This window comes from Dermochelys coriacea, chromosome 20 (genome assembly GCF_009764565.3).
Source record: "Dermochelys coriacea isolate rDerCor1 chromosome 20, rDerCor1.pri.v4, whole genome shotgun sequence".
Classification (NCBI taxonomy): domain Eukaryota; kingdom Metazoa; phylum Chordata; order Testudines; family Dermochelyidae; genus Dermochelys; species Dermochelys coriacea.
In genome coordinates, this window is record NC_050087.2 from 6,666,162 (window position 1) to 6,691,026 (window position 24,865).

The 24,865-nt window shown below is 44.9% G+C and overlaps 1 protein-coding gene across 4 annotated transcripts in view; it reads right to left on the minus strand.

Annotated features, from left to right (window-relative positions):
* Positions 1 to 316: 316 nt before the first annotated feature.
* LOC119846028 (cyclic AMP-dependent transcription factor ATF-7) overlaps positions 317 to 24,865 on the minus strand; it is a 105,442-nt gene continuing 80,893 nt past the window's right edge. For 3 of the 4 annotated variants that reach the window (XM_043506726.1, XM_038379142.2, XM_043506727.1), the window contains exons 7-12: positions 22,455 to 22,554; positions 21,091 to 21,204; positions 19,583 to 19,735; positions 17,618 to 17,815; positions 14,465 to 14,573; positions 317 to 4,347 (exon numbers count right to left, since the gene is read on the minus strand). In XM_043506726.1, the coding sequence (XP_043362661.1) occupies positions 4,130 to 4,347; positions 14,465 to 14,573; positions 17,618 to 17,815; positions 19,583 to 19,735; positions 21,091 to 21,204; positions 22,455 to 22,554 (892 nt within the window). In that variant the 3' untranslated portion in view covers positions 317 to 4,129. The other variant, XM_038379143.2, reaches the window with a different exon arrangement.

The following is a 24,865-nucleotide window of genomic DNA, read 5'->3' on the forward strand; positions in this document are numbered from 1 at the left end:
TCACCCATTACCATAGCTCCTTGAATGTGACCAAATCTCTTGGTCTGCCTCCAGACCCCAGGGAGAAGCAACCCCACAGTTCAGACTGTCAGAGACCGAGACGTGTGAGAAACACCCTTGACTGGGTTGTTCTGTGTCTGGATGACTGGCCATTTAAAAAAAAAAGAAAAAGAAAAAAAAAAGGAGTACTTGTGGCACCTTAGAGACTAAAATTTATTTGAGCATAAGATTTCGTGAACTAGTCTCTAAGGTGCCACAAGTACTCCTTTTCTTTTTGCGAATACAGACTAACACAGCTGCTACTCTGAAAACTGGCCATTTTAAGAAGGAGCAAGAATTGGACCAGAGGCCTCAGGGTTTTTTCTTATTTGGGGCATTTTCTGTTGAAAAAAGGGCTGTTTTGCCATACAAAGCCTGTTTTGAACTTAAGGGAAGCCCTAGGAAGGAGGGATGAAGATGGAGGATCTTACACCACCACCACTGACCACAAGGGGCCAGTAGCGAGCAGGGACCAGAGTCCATTACACTGACACTTGGTGAGTTTTTTCGCTTCAAGCATCTCCCTGTTTTCTGAACCTTGTAAGCCTCTCCCATTACAAAGACAGGTGCTGGGAAGAAAAGGATCAGTGATTTACGGTCTGTCTACACAGCAAAAGCTGTGCATGGGCTAGTCTACCTGAGCTAGCTTTAACCCAGCTAGCACAGGTAACTGCAGCAGTGAACGCAACATGGTACGAGCTGCAGCTCAGGGGAGTGGAAGCCCAGTATGGACCCTGGGTACATAACTGGCTTGCTAGCCAGCACTGAACCCCGCACTGTGCGGTCTTGAGTAGCTGGATTCAGCTAGCCCATGTGCAGCTTCTACTGGGCAGACAGACCCTTAGTTGTGGCTGTAGCAGAGTGAGCTATTTAGAACAGAATCCATTTAAAAAAAAACATTGTCCATTTTTGCTCAATGGACTGATTTTTACAAGTCCGTTTGCAATCTGAAGCTTTCAAACTCATTACACAAATCCACTCCAGTTACGGTGACCAGACAGCAAGTGTGAAAAATCAGGACGGGACAGAGGGTAATAGGAGCCTATATAAGAAAAAGACCCCAAAATCAGGACTGTTCCTATAAAAATCGGGACATCTGGTCACCCTAACTCCAGTTTATGCGGTGCTGGGAAGCTATTCCATTCTACTATGCCTTTAATTATTCCCCATCAGAAACGTGACTGGTCACCTAAATCACATGGTATTGTTTCAATCCTGACTAAGAGTTTGAGGAACAAGAAGAAGGAAATAAACGAGTCCAAGATAGCTGTGCAAACACATACATGCACATGCGTGTTGCTTTCCTCGGACCAAAAAAATGGTCCCTTGTACAAGTATCCATGGAAATTAATAAGGTTTGTGAGCACCAAAGCAAATTCACTTTCGGTTAAAGCCTTTTCACACTTGTCCAACTCGCTCTGTACTTACCACCCCATCCCCTTCTGTACAGTCTATTGTGCAGCTGTATTCTTGAGCTGCCAGTCTCTTAACAATGGAAGGTATTTGAAGGCTGCTTTATGCATGTGTTAAGGCTATCAATAGGCAGTATTTACCCAGTGGTGCTGTCTCAACATGCACTGGTGCTGGTGTTAAAATGGGCTTCCCCTACCTCTTGCTAAACATCCACTAGCTTTCAGACACTAATGTTAGCCTGCAGGCTGGAAGTCGAGTATGATCAGTTAACATGTAGAAGCTGTTTGGGCCTCTTGAGCCAAACATATGAATCCAGCTACTCTAATGAATCCGTCAGAGCTATGCAAGCTATTCCTTTACAAGACAGTGTGGTGTCTGCAAGAGACTAAACTAGTTATAGTTACAAACAGATTCCCTGCTGTCGTATTAGACCTCTGACAACATGGCCATGATCCCTTTCTGTCTTGGATTCTTAGCCAAATAAAGGCCCTGTGTCTTGTCCAATCAGGCCGTTAGACTTTATAAACCATTTCCACGGTTGTTGCATTATACTCACACGATCCTGAAAACCCTGCTGATGGCATAGCTCTTTGTCATCAAGGAAACAGACACCCTGTTGAGATAGTTATACTCAAAGCACTCTCCTATATGCAAATTCTCTATATAAACAGCTTTAAGAAAAAAATAAAATAAAAAATGAAGTGCCTGATCTGGAATGCCTCTTGTAGTAACTACACACAGGTTCTGAACAGAGAAGCAAGAGCTGCTAGCTCCAGTGTCTTTGAATATTAAAAGGGCAAAGAAACACAAAATCTCAGGAATGATTTTGTGTGAGCATGTGTGAGACAGGGTGAGACAAACATACAATGGCAGTGTATTAAGAGACAACTAGGACCATGAAATACATTAGAGAATATGGCAGGGAGGCCTGAAGAAACATGAGGGAGAAAAGGGGGAGAAGAGACCCCTAATTAGAAAAGCAATAAATGGAACTTCCCTATATCAGGGTGGGGGGGGTGTCAAATTCTACATGCTCAGATTTTGCTTTGGTATTGCTGTCCCTAGCAAATATTCCAAGTCTAGATAAGCCAAACTACTGACTCAGCCAAACTAACTCGGATCAAAAGTGGCAAGTGCAATTTGAGGTGGTCTGGCAGCTCAGGGTGAAGATGTCAAAGAGCTCAATGGAAGTAAAAGCGTCTTTAAAGAAGAAAAGAAAGATGAAGTGCTGAGAGTTTCACAGACTGGTGGGTTTGCTGTAGCACAAATTCACACAGCATCCCTTTCCGGCTCCCAAAATACAAATGCAAAATTACAACTATTACCCAGCAAGCAAAAGGTCAATGACAACCTAAAGAAAGTGTACACACACACACACACACACACACACACTTTGGCAATAAGCAGACAATTCCAAGTGCCTTTAAAATATCAAGGCTGATTTTAAATCTACCCCATGAACCTGGAAGCTCTAGAAGTACTACGTTTGCTCTTGAGGAAAAGTAATAGATATACCACTACTAGGAGCAGAAGAAAACCATTAAAAGAGGTAAAAGACTGGGCAAGTGGGATACGCTTCCACCTCCCTTCGTTCAAGGCCACCACTTTATAAGATCATCAGGTTAAATGTATGGGAAACAATCCTTTGACATATGTGGGGTTTGTTTGTTTAAATTCATGACTTATTGAGATGGGTAGTGGATTTCGTAGCCGGTTAATTCCAGGACTTGCATTATATCCAATCTGCCCCAGATCATCCTTTCATGCATCAAACAGAACAGCTTTGCACACAGTCCTGGCAGACAGTAGCTTGGTACTGCTTTACTGTTGTATGGAAGATTTATAAGCAGGCCCTTTTCTGAAGAAGGTACCTGCATTATTAGCAGCTATGGTGTCAATTAAGAGAGAAGCATATGGAACGTCCACAGTTCCTACTGCTGCACTGGTGACTGCGAACACATACTTAAAAACCCCACAAGTTACAGCAGTTAATGATGGTTAATTGCATGTGAATCAGAGGTGCCAGGCTTGCTTCGGAACCAAAAAGCTTTGGTGTCAGGGAAGTTAAACCCATGGAGTTAGGAAGCCCATTATCCTAAGCCTTTTTAACCTTAATAGCCCAAGTGGAAAACTCAGACAATATTCTTGTGCCAAGGTGCAACGTTGCAGGTCAGCTAGAGCAGTGGTGGGGAAAGAGATGATTGGAAGCAGCATGCTGTTAAAAATAAAGTGACAGCACAAGTAAACGTCACAGCCTCCCAACAGCTACTTTCCTTTGCTAATAGGTGAAACTTAAAATAGTGATAATGCCAAGAGAAACCACAAGCCAGGGGAGGTTTAGTGTTAACGTAACTGATACCTGAAAATGAACCTTTCAAGATGCATTCAAATGAGGCTCTTTGTGATCTGATGATTCTGTAAGTTGACTGACCATCACTAAGGGATCAAGAAATCCCTCAATCGGAAGCCATCCTGTACGGACAGGTGATCACGTGACAAAGGTTTTGGGCCAGGCTCTGTATAGGATATGCAGTATAAAGAAGCTTCCATAGCTGCCCTTAACTCACTTTAAAAAAAAAAATCTGTATCTGCCCCCATTAAGCAGGGACTTAGTTATGATCAGTCTCTCAGTCTGCAAGTTCTTATGGGTTAGTTCTCTGTCACGTGGTTTGTGACATCATCTGCCAGCAGACTGAGACTGTGGAGCCATAATGACGTGCCACTGTACGGGCATGCTCAGTTCTGTCCTTTGACTTGCCATCTGAGTGAGGACCGAAGTGGCAACAGCTTCAGCTGCAGAGCGGACGTTTAGCTCGTTGGGGGACGCTGTCACGGAGCTGTGCTGGATGACAGGAGCAGGGGAACCGGTAGGCTCAGAGCTCTCCTTTGGGCTTTCTGTTTTCAAAAAGAAAAAAAGAAAAAATAGTAATTGGAACGGAATCCATCATGATGTTACTGACATTAAGACTAGACTGTGGAAAGCGAGACCAACTCTACCAAGCATCCCTGGATGATGAGAGAGTTAATCAGATAATATGCTTTACTTTTACATGGAGGCCTTTCAACCTGCCTGATCCCAAAGCACTTTGGGAATGGATGCACAGATCCATATGCAGGAACCATTTAACCCAACACTGATATGCATCCACCTCTAAGAGGGGGTGCAGCAGCTGTTAACAGCATGCACCAATTCTATAACAACTACCTAGGACAGGAAGTAAAAAAGAATAAGAGTCATGTGAAAAGAGCAGGGATCATCTAAGGATTCAGAAAACAATGATCTGGCTAGACCACCCCATTTAAATACAAAAAGGAGTGGGGGGAATTTTAAAGAACCTCGAGTTAGAAAGAGAACTTTAGCAAAAAGGTGCTAACATCGAAGCATAGACCATAGATCTAGCTTAACTTTTCTATAATACAGCTATGTCCTCATTATAATAAATGTACTTTCCTACATGTTGTTTCCTGGTATAGTACTTGGTTCGAGGCCATTTAGCCCAGAGACTGAACAGTTCCTTCGGAGTCCTTACCATCTGTTGGGTGAACACACAGAGAGGTATGTAACAGAAACCCTTCCACAAGCTGATAGCATCCTGTTACAGCAGTGTTTCTGAATTTTATATAAATTATCTGGTTTACTCTTTATTGTTCTCTAGAACATTAAAATCAGTTAGACCTCATGATAAACCACTTGCTCACTAAACTTTTCTGTAACTTGAAGCTGTGGACAATGAAGCAAGGACAAGACAAACAAAGCCAGCAAGCTTCTTCTGCAGTTGTATAATGACCAAAACAGATTGGTTTTCCAAACTTTGGATTCTCTCCCACTGTGCTTGCGCAGGGGTGCTAGACAAAAAGGATGATTTGTGACTGATCTCATGCTACAGTGAGGGTGATCAAACTTCATGCTTTGGGAGGGTATAAGATCATTCATTATCTGACTAAAAGTCAAGAGTAAATTCCCTCCTGCACAGCTGGTTAGATGAATTATGGAGAGGTTATCATCCTCTGAAGCAGCAAGTATTGACCTATGGTTGGATACACTGGATTCCTCTTACATACCAAGAGCGTAAAGCCCATGTCACCAGAAACCAGAGAAGAAATTACAGCCTCATTGTGCACAGCTGGGTGTGTTTTAAGATTCAGATTGCCACTAAGTCCTTTCACATTGGTCTGTATCCCTTCCCCAAACTGGTTTCACCTCACCCTCATAAGTGAGGTGCTGGCTAGGACACAGCTAAAATATCGAAAGATACAGCTAGCACAGTAGATTTCAAAAGTGATTTGGGAGTGAGGAGGGAGAGTTGAGCAGAGAAACAGAAGAGTTTGGCATCCCAAAAAGGAGATTTACAAGGTATTACAAATAAAACCACCCAACTGTACATAAGGCAGCTGTAATTCCATCAAGGGAATCTGGCATTTTTGTTTAAGGACATGCTTAGTCATAAATCTTTATAATAAAAAAGGCAGCCCAGGGAGAAGGGCGATAGGGAAGGGAGGTGTGAATTTCATTTTTATTATTCAGATGTGTGATGAATTCCTATTATTGGAGTAGACAGACTGAGGAATAAAAATAGGAACTGTAAACTCTGGAAGTTAACAGGAAAAATCATGTTGCATTATACCCAAAGAACACCTGTCTGCAAAGGCTGGGGGATAGGGATGAATTTCACAACCACATTACTCAAGCTATGAGTCACTGTAATGACTGAAAATAAACTGGCTATGCCAGGGACCTGCAAGGCAAATATGCGTGTTCCATTTCGTCAGAGGGGAATGCTTTGGAGATTCAGAATGGGGTGGGAGTCAGAAGTGAGACTATGGAGGCATGGCACCTTCTTACTTCTCCTATTTGCTCTGTGCACCCTCCATCTTATTTTACCGACCCAAACAAGTTTCCAGCTCTCATAAGGCTGACACAAGCAGATGTAGCTAGGGGATAGCCAGCCAGAGCCCTTCTGTCTTCAGCATCATCAATAAGCCTTCAGACGAATTCCAAGAGTACAAAATCTTTGTTAGTGGGGAAAACGTAATAGGCAGAAAATCCAGTTAGCTTTTTAGATCCTAGGCTGATTACTGTGAAGCAAGCCATGTTGTTGTAGCCATGTCGGTCCCAGAATATTAGAAAGACAAGATGGGTAAAGTAATATTTTTTATTGGACCAACTTCTGTTGGTGAGAGAGAGAAGCTTTCGAGCTTACACAGAGCTCTTCTTCAGGTCTGGGAAACTTACTCAGGCCTGGTGTACTCTCAGACACAACTGGAACTAGCTGATACTGGGGGGGCACACTGGGAAGGTGAGAAGGCCACCCCATGTGTTGTCTCTGGGAGAAACCTTCCAGCCCCATCTCCGTGGGCCACCGCAGCCAATCTGCTGGTTCCTGAGGGGTTGAGGCCACAGAAGCGGGGAGCACGAGCCTGTGGGCTGGGTGGGCCCTGGCCTGGGGAGAGTCACAGCACCACAGGGTCTCTCAAGAGCTCCCACGCCCTCATGGACACATCAGCAGGGGAGACACGGGATGCTGGAAATGATCCTAACTCAGGCTGAGCAGAGGGAGCCTACTCCTAGTGCTTTCCCCAGCACCTCCCACCCTGCACCCAGCCTGGGGACGCTGCACTCTCCTCACCAGTTACCTGGAGGAGGGTGCGTTGTTCTTCTCCCTCTGTGCTTCCCCGTCAGCTCGCTCGGCCCCTCTCCCTGGTAGCCAGACTCTTGGGAAGCGGAAGGGGTGGGATGGAGCTGCTTTTCATGCCGGCTGATGGCAGCTTACATCAACCTGTAAGCATCTACACTAAAATGTTGCTCCCAACGACGTAACTCGTCCACTACGTTGCCCTAATAACTGCATCTCTGCGAGAGGCATAGTGCTTAGGTTGATGCAGTGAAAGCATAGTCACTGCGTTACTTACCTCAACTTTAGTGGCCTCCAGGAGGTGTCCCACAATGCCCCATTGTGACCGCTTTGGTCACTATTTTGAACTCCACTGTGAGATGGCCAGGTACGTAGGTACATGCTCCTCCTCTTTTAAAACCCCACAAATTTTAAATTCCATTTCCTCAGCATGTAGAGTTCACCTAGTAACTGCTCAGCTGACCATGCCAGCTCCGTGCAGCAAACACACTCCTGCCTGGGAGTACAGAGGAAGTGATGGAACTCCTGAGTCTGTGGAAACACAGCGCCAATCCAGCCATAGAAACATTGATATCTATGAGCAGATCACTCAGGGCACGGGGGAGAAGGACTACAACAGGGACATGCAGCAATGCTGCATGAAAATCAAGGAGGTGCAGAAGGGGTACCAGAAGGCAAGGAAGGCTGACAGTTGCTCTGGAGTTGAGCTGCAGACACACTGCTTCTACAAGGAGCTGTGCGCCATCCTTGAGGGAGACCCCACCACCACTGCCAAGAGCCCGGTGGATACTTTGGGGAAACTGGAATTAAAGGCCCCTGCAGTGCACAGTGAGGTGTTGGTCGAGGAGGAAGAACATGGGGGACAGACGACAGGATCCGGTGGCACGGCGAGCCAGGACCTCTACTGTTCCTACTGTCCAGCCCTGGAGAGCCTGATGCAGGGAAAGAATCTCTGGTAAAAAGAAAAGGAGTACTTGTGGCACCTTAGAGACTAAAATTTATTTGAGCATCAGCTTTCGTGAGCTACAGCTCACTTCATTGGATGCATTCGGTGGAAAATACAGTGGGGAGATTCACACACACACTCACACTCACACTCACACACACACACACACACACACACACACACACACACACACACACACACACACACACACACACACACACACACACACACACACACACAGAGAGAGAGAACATGAAACAATGGGTTTTATCATACACACTGTAAGGAGAATGATCACTTAAGATGAGCCATCACCAGCAGGGGGGGGGGGGGAAGGAGGAAAACCTTTCATGGTGACAAGCAAGGTGGGCCATTTCCAACAGTTAACAAGAACATCTGAGGAACAGTGGGGGGTGGGGTGGGGGGGAGAAATAACATGGGGAAATGGAAAGTAAAACGATTTCCCCATGTTATTTCTCCCCCCCCACCCCACCTCCCACTGTTCCTCAGATGTTCTTGTTAACTGCTGGAAATGGCCCACCTTGCTTGTCACCATGAAAGGTTTTCCTCCTTTCCCCATCACCCGCTGGTGATGGCTCATCTTAAGTGATCACTCTCCTTACAGTAAAAAGAAAAGGAGTACTTGGGGCACCTTAGAGACTAACAAATTTATTAGAGCATAAGCTTTCGTGGTGTATCCATGTATTCATGCATCCGATGAAGTGAGCTGTAGCTCACGAAAGCTTATGCTCTAATAAATTTGTTAGTCTCTAAGGTGCCACAAGTACTCCTTTTCTTTTTGCGAATACAGACTAACACGGCTGCTACTCTGAAACCTCTCTTTACAGCGTGTATGATAAAACCCATTGTTTCATGTTCTCTCTGTGTGTGTATATAAATCTCCTCACTGTATTTTCCACCGAATGCATCCGATGAAGTGAGCTGTAGCTCACGAAAGCTTATGCTCAAATAAATTTGTTAGTTTCTAAGGTGCCACAAGTACTCCTTTTCTTTTTGCGAATACAGACTAACATGGCTGCTACTCTGAAACCTGTCATTATGCAAGGCACTGAATTTAGCCGTATAGAGTGGCAATCTATCAACTTCATGAAAAAACTCGTACAGATACAGACAGACATCATCTTCCTCTCCAAATGCCAACAGATAAACATCATATCAAAAGGACTGAAGGTAAAAAATCCATTACAATCTACATACCACACAGACTATGCTGACAGCTTTTGCCACACACTCTCAAAGAAACTGCGGAACCACCTGATCAACATCCTGTACAGCAAACAGGGAAAGATTAAGGAGGAGCTCTTAAAACTGGATACTCTCATAAAGAACCAATCTTCCACACAAACTTCCTCGTGGCTGGACTTTACAAAAACTAGACTAGCCATTTACAACACACACTTTGGTTCTCTACAAAAGAAAAAGGACACTAAACTATCTAAATTACTACATGCCACAAGGGGCCATAACAGTGGCTCCCGTAACCCACCCAGCAATATTGTTAATCTATCCAACTATACTCTTAACCCAGCAGAAGAATCTGTCCCATCTCGGGGCCTCTCCTTTTGCCCCTCCACCCCCACGAACATGATATAGTTCTGTGGTGATCTAGAATCCTATTTTCGACGTCTTCGACTCAAGGAATATTTCCAACACACCTCTGACCAACATATTAACCCACAGAGACCTTCCTACCAACACTACAAAAAGAAGGATTCTGGGTGGACTCCTCCTGAAGGTCGAAACAACAGACTGTACTTCTACATAGAGTGCTTCTGCCAACGTGCAGGGGCTCAAATTGTGGAAAAGCAGCATCACTTGCCCCATAACCTCAGCCGTGCAGAACACAATGCCATCCACAGCCTCAGAAACAACTCTGACATCATAATCAAAAAGGCTGACAAAGGAGGTGCTGTTGTCATCATGAATAGGTCGGAATAAGAACAAGAGACTACAAGGCAGCTCTCCAACACCACTTTCTACAAACCATTACCCTCTGATCCCACTGAGGGTTACCAAAAGGAACTACACCATTTGCTCAAGAAACTCCCTGAAAAAGCACAAGAACAAATCCGCACAGACACACCCCTGGAACCCCGACCTGGGATATTCTATCTGCTACCCAAGATCCATAAACCTGGAAATCCTGGACGCCCCATCATCTCAGGCATTGGCACCCTGACAGCAGGATTGTCTAGCTATGTAGACTCCCTCCTCAGGCCCTACGTTACCAGCACTCCCAGCTATCTTCGAGACACCACTGACTTCCTGAGGAAACTACAATCCATTCGTGATCTTCCTAAAAACATCATCCTGGCCACTATGGATGTAGAAGCCCTCTACACCAACATTCCACACAAAGATGGACTACAAGCCAACAGGAACCGTATCCCCGATAATGTCACGGCTAACCTGGTGGCTGAACTTTGTGACTTTGTCCCCACCCATAACTATTTCACATTTGGGGACAATGTATACCTTCAAGTCAGCGGCACTGCGATGGGTACCCGCATGGCCCCACAGTATGCCAACATTTTTATGGCCGACTTAGAACAACGCTTCCTCAGCTCTCGTCCGCTATTGCCCCTACTCTACTTGCGCTACATTGATGACATCTTCATCATTTGGACCCATGGAAAAGAAGCCCTTGAGGAATTCCACCAGGATTTCAACAATTTCCACCCCACCATCAACCTCAGTCTGGACTAGTCCACACAAGAGATCCACTTCCTGGACACTACGCTGCTAATAAGCGACGATCACATAAACACCACCCTATATCGGAAACCTACTGACTGCTATTCCTACCTACATGCCTCTAGCTTTCATCCAGATCACACCACACGATCCATTGTCTACAGCCAAGCTCTACGATATAACCGCATTTACTCCAACCCCTCAGACAGAGACAAACACCTACAAGATCTCTATCATGCATTCTTACAATTACAATACCCACCTGCTGAAGTGAAGAAACAGATTGACAGAGCCAGAAGAGTACCCAGAAGTCACCTACTACAGGACGGGCCCAACAAAGAAAATAACAGAATGCCACTAGCCATCACCTTCAGCCCCCAACTAAAACCTCTCCAATGCATCATCAAGGATCTACAACCTATCCTGAAGGACGACCCATCACTCTCACAGATCTTGGGAGACAGGCCAGTCCTTGCTTACAGACAGCCCCCCAACCTGAAGCAAATACTCACCAGCAACCACACATCACACAACAGAACCACTAACCCAGAAACCTATCCTTGCAACAAAGCCCGTTGCCAACTCTGTCCACATATCTATTCAGGGGACACCATCACAGGGCCTAATCACATCAGCCACACTATCAGAAGCTCGTTCACCTGCGCATCTACCAATGTGATATATGCCATCATGTGCCAGCAATGCCCCTCTGCCATGTACATTGGTCAAACTGGACAGTCTCTACGTAAAAGAATAAATGGACACAAATCAGACATCAAGAATTATAACATTCAAAACCAGTCGGAGAACACTTCAATCTCTCCGGTCACTTGATTACAGACCTGAGAGTGGCTATTCTTCAACAAAAAAAACTTCAAAAACAGACTCCAGCGAGAGACTGCTGAATTGGAATTAAATTTGCAAACTGGATACAATTAACTTAGGCTTGAATAGAGACTGGGAGTGGATGAGTCATTACACAAAGTAAAACTATTTCCCCATGTTATTTCTCCTCCCCACCCCACCCCCCACTGTTCCTCTGATATTCTTGTTAACTGCTGGAAATGGCCCACCTTGCTTGTCACCATGAAAGGTTTTCCTCCTTCCCCCCCCCCTCCTGCTGGTGATGGCTCATCTTAAGTGATCACTCTCCTTACAGTGTGTATGATAAAACCCATTGTTTCATGTTCTCTCTGTGTGTGCATATATAAAGCTCCCCACTGTATTTTCCACCGAATGCATCCGATGAAGTGAGCTGTAGCTCACGAAAGCTTATGCTCTAATAAATTTGTTAGTCTCTAAGGTGCCACAAGTACTCCTTTTCTTTTTGCGAATACAGACTAACACGGCTGCTACTCTGAAACCTCTGGTAAGTATGCTGTTTGCTTTGATATTGCAGAGACACATCTATTCATTTACTTATTTTTCAATCAGGCTAGAAGAGGTAGTGAACCAACCAATAGAGGCAGAGTTCCTATCTGCTTCTCATTCCCTGTACAGTTAGGCAGAGGGGGCCCTGTGGAATAGTTTGTTTACATGCACTGGGATGTCCTGTGAATCCTCCACAAAGAACTCGAGGAAACTTTCCTGGAGGGAGTCTGCAATCCTCAGCCAAAGGCTTCTGGGGAGGGCTGCCTTATTTCTTCTACCCCGGCAGGACGCTTTCCCACACCAGTAAGCAAATACTTCAGTAGGCATCATTGCAGCACACAGGCTACAGCAGATGCATGCAAGACCTCTTCTCTGAAAGCCTCCGTTACGCTCAGGAGTGAGACAGCTAAAATTTCCCAACTCCAAATTGATTCCTGACTGATCGGTAGCAATCTGGTGTGGCCAGCTTCCATACAGCGATCACCACTTTCTTCTTCTCCATGAGCGTGGCTCTTATTTTAGTGGTGCTGTGCTGGAGGGCTGGGGACACAATTCCATGAATGTGGCCTTGAGCATCTGAAAGCTTTGCAGTCACTGCTTGTCAGCCCAAACCAGTGCTTGTTTCTTGGGCCCAGAACCAGCGCTTCACCATCTGGCAACTGCTCGGTGAATGCCAACAACAACCTTGAATTGTTTCTTTCTTTGTCCATCAGCAAGGCAGCCTGCAAGGCACTGTCATATCCCTCGCAGCTCCTTTGGTGGCTCTGAAAATACTGAAGGACCAGGCGCATTGTGTTCATAATGATCAGCACAATACTAAAGAGCAGTGCAGGATCCATGCCTCTCACAGAGATGGCAGATGTGCAGGTTTGTGAGGCTTTTGAGAAGAGGTGTGAAACATTGTGGGATGCAGATATCATGGGACTGAGAATATCATGTTACCAGTATCATGGGATGCAGATATCATGGGATGTTGAAACCATGTTACCAGTCATCCCTGCGCAAGTCGATTGCCCCATGAGGCTTTGCAAATCCTTTCCAAAACACCCTGCACCACATGGTGGTGAGCTGCACAGTGGGATAGCGACCCATGGTACACTGTTCTCGGCATCGATGCAAGCACTACTAGTGAGGACATACACACCCCAACACAAGAAGCATAGTGTGGACATGCAAAAGCGATTTAATTACTGCGGTGGCTGTACGTCAACGTAATTTTGGTCAATTTAATTTTGTAATGTAGACAAGCCCTCAAGATGGAACAGATGGCCCATTCAAGGTGAAGTGGCCCGCTAACACCCTTCCAGTCATAGCGAGAATTAAGACTCCCTATAACTGGAGAGGTGGTAATGGGCCACTTCGCCTTGAATGGTCCCCTTGAAATGTGCGTTAACTCCTTATGCTAAACTATCTGTTCCACCTTGTATTTAGCTGTGACACTCTGAGTATGTTTTTCAGATGTGAAGAAGAGCTCTGAGTAAGCTTGAAAGCTTGTCTTTCTCATCAACAGAAGCTGGTCCAAGACAAGATGCTACCTCACCCACCATGTCTCTCTACTGCAAGCAGTTTAAAATAAAGATATCTTCTCACTTGTAAACTGAACCAGTTCGATGTGAATTGCAGAGAACACGAATAGGGAACCCCATGATATCATTTATAGAGTCTGGACTTTTCGACTGCAACTTAAACAGCAGCGTTAGTTTTCAACACTGAGCAGTATAAAACAGTGGAGAAGGACACCTAGTGTTCGGGGCAACCCTGGACCAGATTCAGGGAGAAATGGGAGTTTGAGTGATGGATGTATGTAGAATATTACATGCTTCAGGGAAACATACTGACAAAAGGACAAATACATTATATTATCAAAGCGTTTACACTGTAGTCATCACCATGATATCTGATCACCTGCTATACAATGTCTTGGAGCAAAATTGGTAGTGACAGAATGTTACCACTGTTATTGTTCCTACACAAAGTAAGTTGTCTGTTCTAAGTCCAGTTTCTAATGGACAGGGGCCCACATCACAAGAACCGCCACAACAATTGACACTCATTGGAGCTCTTGTTGGGAGCATCAGAGAAACCCAGGGCAGAACTCTCGTCACCACCTTGATATGGCTTGCTCCAGTGCAGGGATAAGGCACATTGGCCAGGTACAGCATGCGAGAAGCCTGCACTACCACTACTTGTGCTTTACCTGGTCCTGTGGAGAGAGGACACCAGCCCACCGGGCTGTCAATCTAGCATCCTTCAGGAACACTAAGTTCATGTAAGTCCTGTATTCGGGTTTAATTCTACCCAGATGTACCCTAAGGTACAGTGCCGGCATGGGCAAGTCACAACTCACCAAGATACCCCTGTGTTTTTTTCTGTAATGCAGTGACTGGGCAGTCCTTGTGAGCCAACAGTAGCTGTTTAAGTTGAGCAACTTCATTCCTCAGTAGTGTAACTTCATTCTGAGGTAAAGAAAACAACATTTACAGGGATCATGAGTGTTCAGAATAATATCCCTTAGCAGTGGCAGAATACGAACATGTAGACTCTTCAAAGTTTACCACCAAACTCTTGCATCATTTGAGGTCTACAGACTCTGGTCATCACAAATTAACCCTTAATAAAAAATTGTGTTTGTGAGTGAGTGTGTATTCAAAACAAGCTTTGCAAGGTTGTCCTCTTACAGACCCATACCTTACCGGGAAATCCCACGTTCCAGATGTAAAATTAGTCTGTATGCGCCTGCCACCACCACCAGTGGAAGAAATGTTAACAATAAGAGTCAATGCAATATTTTGTTGACCTTGATGAAAAGCTAAAAATTCAAGTGGCATCTCTCTGAAGGCCAAAAAGTCTTTCTAAGAGGACCATTAATGAGGACTGACCATGAACAGCTATAAAGCGTAAAACCATATCAGGGACGTCTGTTCTTTGATATATCAAGGGCCACACCGGCAACAAAATAGGATCCCAAAGTCCCACCTCAGGTTGTTCAGAACATGACAGCCACTCTTACCTTTAATATGGAGGAGGAGTCTGTAGGTGTCAGCCTGTTATATACTTGAGTGGAGGCTGCTCAGACCTACATCTATCCATCTAAAGTACTTACTATGGCTCCCATTTAATAGGTGGTGAACTGAGACACAGAGAGCCTAAGTGACATGCCACAAGGTCACAAATTTGTTAGTCTCTAAGGTGCCACAAGTACTCCTTTTCTTTTAACAGAAAGTCTGTAGCAGAGGAGGAAATTGAATCCAGGTCCCAGGTTTGCACAGTAACCAATAGGCCATCCTTCCTTTCTGTCACCTCCCCACAATTAAAGTTGCAAGCAGCGATCCATTCTGAAGCCAATTCCATACCTTTCTCATTCCTTTCAACACTAAACCAAAAAATGTTCATGCTTTCAAAAACTTCAGGTTAATTCTCAGCCATTAGTTGAAAATTTTCCCTCTGAGAATTTCAGAGAGCATGTTTGTAATTGAAATTTGAGATGTGCTTAACATCTGTCCCCCTGTATCTGGAAAACAGAGTCAACAGCACTTTGAAATTGGCTAGGAAAACAATTTCTACAATTACCTTGTGACAAGTATGATGCTGGCAAACCAGGTCATGTCAGAGTGTATTCAGGCCAATTCACTTGTGTATTAGTATAGATCAAAGCAATTGTTAAATGTATATGTGTTTTGGGTGTTTAAACTTCATAAAAATAACGGGGATGTTAAATGCATTATTTTCTCTCATCTGTATCCTGTTATGATGCGACATCAAACATTTAGATTGTAAATACCACTGTAACTAAATAACTCATCAGACATCAAAGAGGCCTGGTGGAATGTTAATGAAGGACTTTATCAGAAAAAGTGCTAATTACAAAGCAAATAGCCATTGTGTGTGATGGCTGGAGGTCTGAGACTCAAAGTGCATTCCTCACCCACTGTCAAAGGAAAAGCCCAGGTGGGTAGAGAGACTGACAGCTTGCTTTCTGTGAGAAGAAGCTATAAGAAAGGACTGAAAAAAAGATCCTACATCTTTGGACTCTGACAGGGAAGTGTACCAGATATAAAGCAGAAATCCCCAGAGACAATCTAGGTACCCTGGAAAAACTTTTGGGAAACTGTCGCTGCCACCATTCGGAGTTACGAACTGTGATTCACCTGGACAGATATTTTAGCTGCTTTAATCTCTCAACAACTCTCATTCTTTGTTCTTAGCTAATAAACCTTTAGTTAATTTACTATTGGTTGCCAGTGCCAGGGTTGTCTTTAGTGTAAGATCCAGAGTACCAGTTGATCTGGGGTAAGTGGCTGGTCTCTTGGGACTGGGAGCAACCTGACGTGGTGTGATTTTTGGTTCAAGTGACCATTATCACAAAGTTCTGTTTGTCTGGGTGGCCAAATAGTCTGGAGAGTCTAAGTTGGTCTGTGACTCCATGGTAAGACTGGTATAGTGATCCAGGAGTTCACGTTTGTTATTGGGTTGGTGAAATCTAATAATAGAACATACCACCAGCTTGGGAGATCTGCCCTGTTTCTGACAGTCTGCTTTGTGGCAGGCATTCACAGTTGTGAGCCACTCCAGACAGCGTGACAAAGAGGATGAAAATATTGTAATTAGTGCTATTGAAGCACACTGCATGAGTCACTGAAAGCCAGTGGGGGAAACAGCCCACACCGGACGCGAGTTCAGTCTTCAGAATCCTTTCCGTCCTTGGCCTGTCTGCTGATAGCATTAACAAGGGGACTAATTGCAATGGAAAGGGAGTTACGTATCGTTCTGCTTGGAACAGCAGGAGAGAGGCTGTCAAGAGAGCTAGTTATAGCTCCCCGATTTTCAAGGAGAATCTGAACTGCGCTGGGCCTCAGCTGCAGTTCCCTCTTTGCTGGCCTGTGGTTCCAGTCCCAAGCAGTGGAGAATAGAGCAGAGACCAGTTACACTGACTTTGTGCCAGTTGACAGCTCTTCCCAAGTTAGGGGAGTTTTCAGCTAGGATACAGCAGCTTTCTGGTGCCTTTGCACTGTTCCGGCACCTATCTTCCGTTGCTGGAGCAGCTGAATGTTCCAGGGTGCAGTCTTGAGAGGATGAGTGACAGGGCACAATGCTATCTCCCTTACCTGCTTCAACCTTTTCAGGGCAAGACTGGGTGCGCAGATCTTATTTATTGTATGCGGCGGAGGGGGTTGGAAATGGTGATACAAAATTCCACCTGCTCCTTTTCTTTCACCTTTGGCTTATCCAGGACTTGATGGTCCTTTATAAATACTGGTTTCCATTGCCAGAGGCACATACACAAGCCTTTGTGAATCAAGCACAGAAAAAATAAACATCTTACAAAAAAACCCTGCAACATTTCTAGCCACATGTCCCTAGGGATTCTGGTTTCTCACAGACTAAAGACCACCACCAGAGCACACAGTGCCTCTTGCACCACGGTAAAAACGTCCTCCGTGGAGCGGAGGCCGCAATGCAGCCAAGCAGATGGACTCGGGCTCCATGGTTACATACTCACACTCAGTTGGATGTTCTGTGTCGTGAGCTCCTCTGCTTTCTTTTCCAGGGAAGACACCCACAGCTTGCGTTTCTGACGGCAACGAGAGGCTGCAGCACGGTTCCGCTCGAGGAAACGTTGCCTGCGCTCATCCGGGTCTTCATCCATCGTGCGTCTCCGCCGGCCACCGGTGCTAGGTGTGGGCTGAGCAGGGGAAACCTGGAGTTAGGACAGAAGGAAGAGAATAACTGAAACAAACACCCACTTGATTAAACCAGACAGTTATCCACACTGATTGTACTGAGTCCAGAGCAAATTCCAATTGGCTTGGAGAGTCAGGATGTAGGATCTGTCAGATGCTGATTCTGAAACTAAAAAACACTCCGTTTTTCCACAGCAGTTTCCAGTGTTCTCAAGGTACTTTATGGACATTAATGAATTAGGTCCAAACAGATTTGTTGAGACTTATTCTACAGACAGGGAAAGTGAGGAAGAGAGATTAAGTGACTCGCTTAGGGTCACGCTGGGAGTCTCTGATGGAGACCCAGCTTCTCTGATTCTCAGTCCTGCACCTTATTCAAAAGCCCATCCTTCCTCCCAAGCACCGAATCTTGTGATACGTCTTGATGGATGGGCAATATGTCCTAGACTCACAATATAGTTTCAGTTCTGAGCGACTATCTCGGTGTCAGGATGATTTGAATATTTTTAACATACAGTGGAGATCTCCAGGCAAGTGGTGGATATTAGATTATTATGGGTTTAGGAGAGGAACCAGACAGTATTTCTTGCAGTGGATTAAATATGCTCACTTCTCTAGCGAGACTACAGTTTAAAGCCCACCTCAGCTCATTAAGTGGAAAGAAGTTGATTGGCCTCAGACTGATTTTCAGTAGACATTTGTCCATATCACAAAGTCACCACCCCAATTTACAAGGACAAATGCCTCAAGAGTAGAGCAGCAGGGAGGCTGGGAGGGTGAGGAGCGGAGTTAGTATCATGGATGAGCAGGAGGCAATACTGGTTGAAACCGTGGCCAGGGAGGAGTTGTGAGGGAGAAGCCTGCAGAGCATGTCTGGTTTAATCCTTATTTCCACCAGCACGAGAATTCAGCCCCTAGCATTTGCCTCAGTCAAAAAAAAAGTTAAAAAAAGAAAAAAATAAGGAGTATTCAGCTTCATATTATTGAAACTTACCACAGATTACAATGTAAGAGGGAAACAACTCAACAGAGCCATCTTTACAGATATACATGACACTACTGCAAGGGAATATGGGCTTTTGTGTAACACAGCCAATCTTCAGCTGTGCTCCAACATCATTGTACAAAGTCTGACAGGCATTTAAGAGTGGATTCTGTAACATTGCAATCTCCTGCTGTATTCTGAGGGAACAAAGGAAAAACCAACAAGGACAAATCACCCCAGACTCGGTCCTCCCAGCACTACTGCATAGGCTCTATAATTACACAGCCACAATGTGAGAGCACAGTTACACTTCACTACTCACTGTCAGACAGCATATGGATATTAAACTTTTGGAAGCCTGTCTAACTGATGGAGCAGGTGGCAATTCTGATGGAAGACTGGCATTTGGTTAGCTGGCAGGAACAAGTGGGGTTGATTGCCTAAGAGGGGAGTATTTAACCCTAGTAATTAAAAAGGAAAGAAGACAGCAAAACACTCTTTCTAAACTCCAGAACACATCAAGTAACTGTGTCTGTTGCCTAAGTCTAACTTGCACCGTTTGACAGTGATGGTAACAGAAACTACAAAAAGGAGCGTTTCACACACATTAAACCCCAACCCCCAAAAACCCAACCCCCAAACCACACAGCTCTGGAAAGCATACAAGTCTGAGCAGAGAGTGACAGATTCATGAGGTTATTCCCCACTCCTTTCCTAGCAGACTAGAACTCCTAGTATCTTTGCTTCCTCCATCATCATCTTAAGCCATCATATCTTCAAAGATTAAGAAGGAGCAGACCTGTGGCTGAGCTGGAGAAGGTGCATCTGGGTGCTGGAGAAGTATCTGACCCTGCTCTGGACGTGAGGTCACCATCGTGCTTGCTGACCCCACAACCATGCTGCTGCCATTCAGTGAGGAAGAAACCTGGTGCGTCAGGCTGGCCTTCAGTCTCTGTAAAATGAGAGAACAGAACTATTAATGGGATTCAGTGCTTTTAACCAGTCTTCTCCATTTGCCTCGGAGACACAGGCCCAAACATAACTTATTCTTCATGCTTTTCAAAGGATGATTCAAATCCAGCCAAAAGCTGTTATCATCTGGCAGGTGTTGGGTGGCCCACGTGAAGATAGATGATGGTTCTCAATCCAGTTCAGAACAGACAGGTGTCTGCATCACAAAATCACTACAGCAATTGGCACTCATCAGCTCCCCAGCTGGCAGTCTCTGCAGAAGGACAATGGACCAAATGGACTGTGGAGACTGAACAGCCTTCAGATGCTAAGAGGTGGGTCTGACACATGGGGAGGGACACAGAAGGGAGGTCTTCACTAACACAATCACTGACCCAGATGAAAGGAGACTGAAGCATGGGCATATTGTTACACACACATAACAGAGTTTAAGAATTCTTACCCTCCTATACCCCACAATGATTCTAGTTTCAGCTCAGTACACGAATGCAGAATGAATCTTTGCAAACGCCTAGCTAGTGTCGAATTGTAGTAGCAGTTACTGTAAGCACCAAGGTCACTGCAGCAATGGAGCAAATAATAATGTGGAAGCCCTGACTGCAAACAAGTCCACTCTAATATTATTTCAGAAAGACAAATGTGGTTTCACCATCTTTGTATCCAAACTTACTTTTCCCTCTGCCTCATCCCTACTTTCCTTCTTCCTTCTGTGTGCACCGAGCACTTGTGCTGCAAGAGCCGGGGAAGCGGAGAAAGAAATTCCTTCATAAATCTACAGTTGGAAGAGCATCCCACTGAAAACCATTACTAGAGTACTCTGCCAGATCACTATACCACAGCCGCTCCCCTCTTGGCCCTCTCCTCCCTCCCCCCATCTCCATCCCATCTGTCATACTGGAACAGGAATCCACTGCTTTACAATGTGTCCCATATTTAAGATGGGATCAGGAATCTTTGCCTTGACAATGATATGTAAGGTCCATATGGCAGATGGCGGTGCTGGGTGATTTAATGAAGAACAACTTAATGCTCCTCTATATATTTATAACACCTGCTCTCAGTGTTCCTACAATGGTTTAACATACTCTTACTGCTGCAAAGGATTTCAGTGGGGAGCAGTCCAAGCTCACTAATTTGGGCTTATCTATTCAAGAGCTTTTGGTGTCTCTTTAGAAGAATGAGCGGGTCATGAGTATAGAGATTCTAAACACACTCTTTTCTGGAGGGTCTAACGGAGATAAGTGAAGGATTTTACAACAATTCTATGAATATATCCCCCAAAGCAATCTCCCATGGCACAGGTCAATAGGCTTCTCTCTATGTTCTGGAACTCACCATTTTAGCCTCAGAGTGCATTGGAAGGCCTGATGGTGAAATGGAACCACTGCTGTTGATGGGTGGACCAGGAATACCAGGAATGTTGGGCACCATGGACACTGGCCTAGCCAGCTACATGTAGAGAGAAGAGCACACACATTTTGAGAAGTTATGTCATTGCTACCGGAAGCGTCCCGCATGAAATGGCATCATAATAATCACTTGACAAAGCATCTTTCATGCAGAGAACCTAGAGCGTTTGACAAACTTTATAAACTACAGCCACGGGGATTGTTTCGTCAGTCACTCAGAGGTGGGCAGTCACCTCTGTGGTGGCCACAGCTGCTATTTAAGAGAACACAGCAATGGCAACCAATAGCTGAGGACAGAAAGCGAAATATACTTGGTGGCAAAATATCGTGAAAGGTCTTCATTTCCCTCACACCCAGAAAACCTGTATCCCAAAGGGTGCAATGCTGCCAGGTGGCCATTAGATGAATGGGAAAACTGGGGCATCTGGGTTCTATGCCCAGTTCTAACATGGACTTGCAGCAACACCCTGGTTAAGTTTTAGCTTCCCCATCTGTAAAACAGGCATATTTGCCTGGCTTACCTAAACAGGGGAAATGGAGCTTTAGTTCTGTTTTATAAGACACACTGAAATACTTCGATGAAAGTTAAGCATGAGTTATACTTCAAGAAAATACAGAGATGTCCTAAATGCCAAACTCTTAGCACACTGGCCATTCAGACATGCATTCCCCTATCCCCACTGGTGGATTGCAACTTCAGCAGTCCTATTACCTGAGGTACTAATTTATTGGAATTACCCACTCAGTACACAAAATATCCGTCGAGCAGGAGACACGGGATTTGCACAGGCTGACTCACTCAACACACACAAGCCCACCAGAAGGTATATTTATTTGTGAATTTCATACCCTGAAAAATTCTCCTTAGGCTGAAATAAAACCTGCAGTGTTAAATATAAATTACCATTTCGCACACTGCCCAGGCTGGGGCGGCTTTCCTGGCCTGCAAAGACTAACATGTTCTCTGTAAGCTCGAATGCTTTCAACTGAGGCATTCCATTCCAAATGCAACCAACTAGTCAGGGATCCTGCAGTTCCCAGTCCTGGATCAATGGTGTGAGCCATCTGCCCAGACCAGGCTTTACTTTTCAGTCTTATTGCCCTCTAGTGTGACTGGCGTGTTGTTATTACCTTGCTAGCATCAGCCCTTGCCCACTTCCACTTCAGGCTTATCTCACACAGAGGGGTAGATGTATTTTAATTTTGCAAATGAAAGCATCTGCATATGTTGGGCAGGAGAAAAACTGGCCCCTCCTTTACCACAGAGAATGTGCTGGAAGTTTCTCTTACCGATATAACAGAAGGCATCTGTACAGGAGGGCCAGGGAGGACGGGCATGGTCTGTCCGTTCGCAAGGTGCATGACAAGTGGGAGGGAGCCCGTGGGAGACCTGGAGAAACACAATTCAAGCTCACATATGTCAATTCAAGTTTATACTGTACAGACAAGACTAACTAGCCCCTACCCAACCCCACCAAGATGCAGGCGATTTCTAGCCTTATCTAGACTAGGATTTAAGGCATTATGTTAGCTAACACAGGCTAACTTACATGTTTTAAAAGTCTAGCATAGACAAAGCGCAGCACCTTTAGCATGTGCTAAATTGGTCAAATTAAAGCCTAGTTTAGCATGTGTTAAAGTATACATTGCCTTGTCTACCTGAGATTCTTAACATGTATTAACTGATGTGTGCTAACATCACATTTTGGATATCTAGGCAAAATTGTCTGACAACCATTTGTTGCTTGGTGCTGACAGGACATGCTGATGGAAGAATTACGACTCTCCTTATTTAACTGCTCTATGTAAGCTTGCTGGCCTGCTTGCCAAAAAGCATAAAGCTGCTAAAGCACAAAGACCAGATGCCTCTAAGAAGGGATGTTGGACTTTAATAAGCTGGACACATTTGAACAGAGGGTGAGGATATTACACATTGAGCTCTCTGTTTTAGGAGGAGGAGGAATTAGTCCACCTGAGTTCTCCCTGTGCCAGTGCAAACAGAAGCTCTGCTCCAAAACACACAGCAAAGCAAACAGAACCAATGCTGGGTTTCAGTCACAGCTTTCAGGGGAGCGATGTAACACTCCGTGCTGGCACATGTGCTTACTCACTAGGACACGTAAAAGTGCCCTTGATGCTCTGCTGTAGCTGCTGGGCTATTCAGTGGAGTCCTGCTGCTGCTCTGGTGCCCTCTACTGGCATATCCACAGAAGCACAAGGCAGGCTGGGGTACTAGATCAACTGTTCCTACCTACTGATAAATTTCTGGCTAGACAGATGCATTAATACAGCCCTCATGGCAGAATGAGGTTGTGCATTAATTTAACTTTCATTTAAAAACACTGCTAACCCTTAGAGAAAACATCCTAAACAGACAGCTCTGTCTGCAGAATGCCTGAGACAACAGATCTGAGAAACATGAAGAGCTCCATTCACTGCCAAGGGGTGTTTACGCTAAGCCTAATAACGACAGTTAAAAATGCCAACAACCTTTCCCCCTGCTGATCATTTTGCAGAAATACCCGGCTAATGTGCTTATCCAGCTTCTGAATGCAGTGACAAATAAGAGATGGGGGCAGCCTACCTCAATCATAGAATGCACTACTATTTAAGAAAAAAGAAAAGGAGTACTTGTGGCACCTTAGAGACTAACAAATTTATTTGAGCATAAGTTTTTGTGAGCTACAGCCCACTTTGATGAAGTGAGCTGTAGTTCACGAAAGCTTATGCTCAAATAAATTTGTTAGTCTCTAAGGTGCCACAAGTACTCCTTTTCTTTTTGTGGATACAGACTAACATGGCTGCTACTCTGAAATCTACTATTTAAGAGTGATGACTTGCAGTAATGTCCTATCTCCCCGACTCCACCATGTCTGGGCCCACCATTTGAAAAGTCCCTATCCAAAGAGTGCGGGAGAGGAAGAAAGAGAGGCTTCTGAACTGACATAGTCAGGACAGAGTGGAGACAAAAAAACCCTGTTCTCCTTGCATATTCCCCTATTTTTTATTATGGGAGATTCTCCTACTTCTCCCCTGCTCGTGACAGCATAAGATGGAGGCAGAGAGAACAGCTAGGAGAGGAAGAGCAGGGCTGGTGCTGAGCAGGCATCTGGGGAATGGCGAGAAAATCACTGCTACCATCTCTTCTTCCTGGCCCTGATGACAGGGATGATGGGTCGCTGCTGGCTAAGCTAAGAACCTTTACACTGTGGGGTCTGTGCTGAGGTAATGGCAAGATGGGATAGGAGTGAAAGTCACAGGGGGTAAATTGGGCCAGATTCAAGTTCATACCTTTACCGACTAGGGGTGGGACTTTCAATTCTCATAGAATCTGGGAATCCAGATGCTTCAGGCTACTTTGAAAATCCCAGTGTAAAAGTTTAGCTACAGAAAGTTCATACCCTGCCCTCATTCTCTGTCCCACTGACATCCTTGCGAGTTGCACTACAGGCCTAACTTTGTAGTTTCAGTACATGGACTGTTCTGATTTTATTTCTCCAAGCAGGGCAATGCTCTGGTGCCTCAATTCTAGAAGACAGCATTACACCTGAGCTCGAGTCTGGTTTATGGAAAACACACACAACACTCTCTCAAAACACAAAGACAATCATTTAACCCTTAGGGTGCCTGGAGACAGGATTTAGAACTTTCCATCAGGAAGTCTGGAGTGATGGTGCCAAGGGGTCAAAACAAACACACAA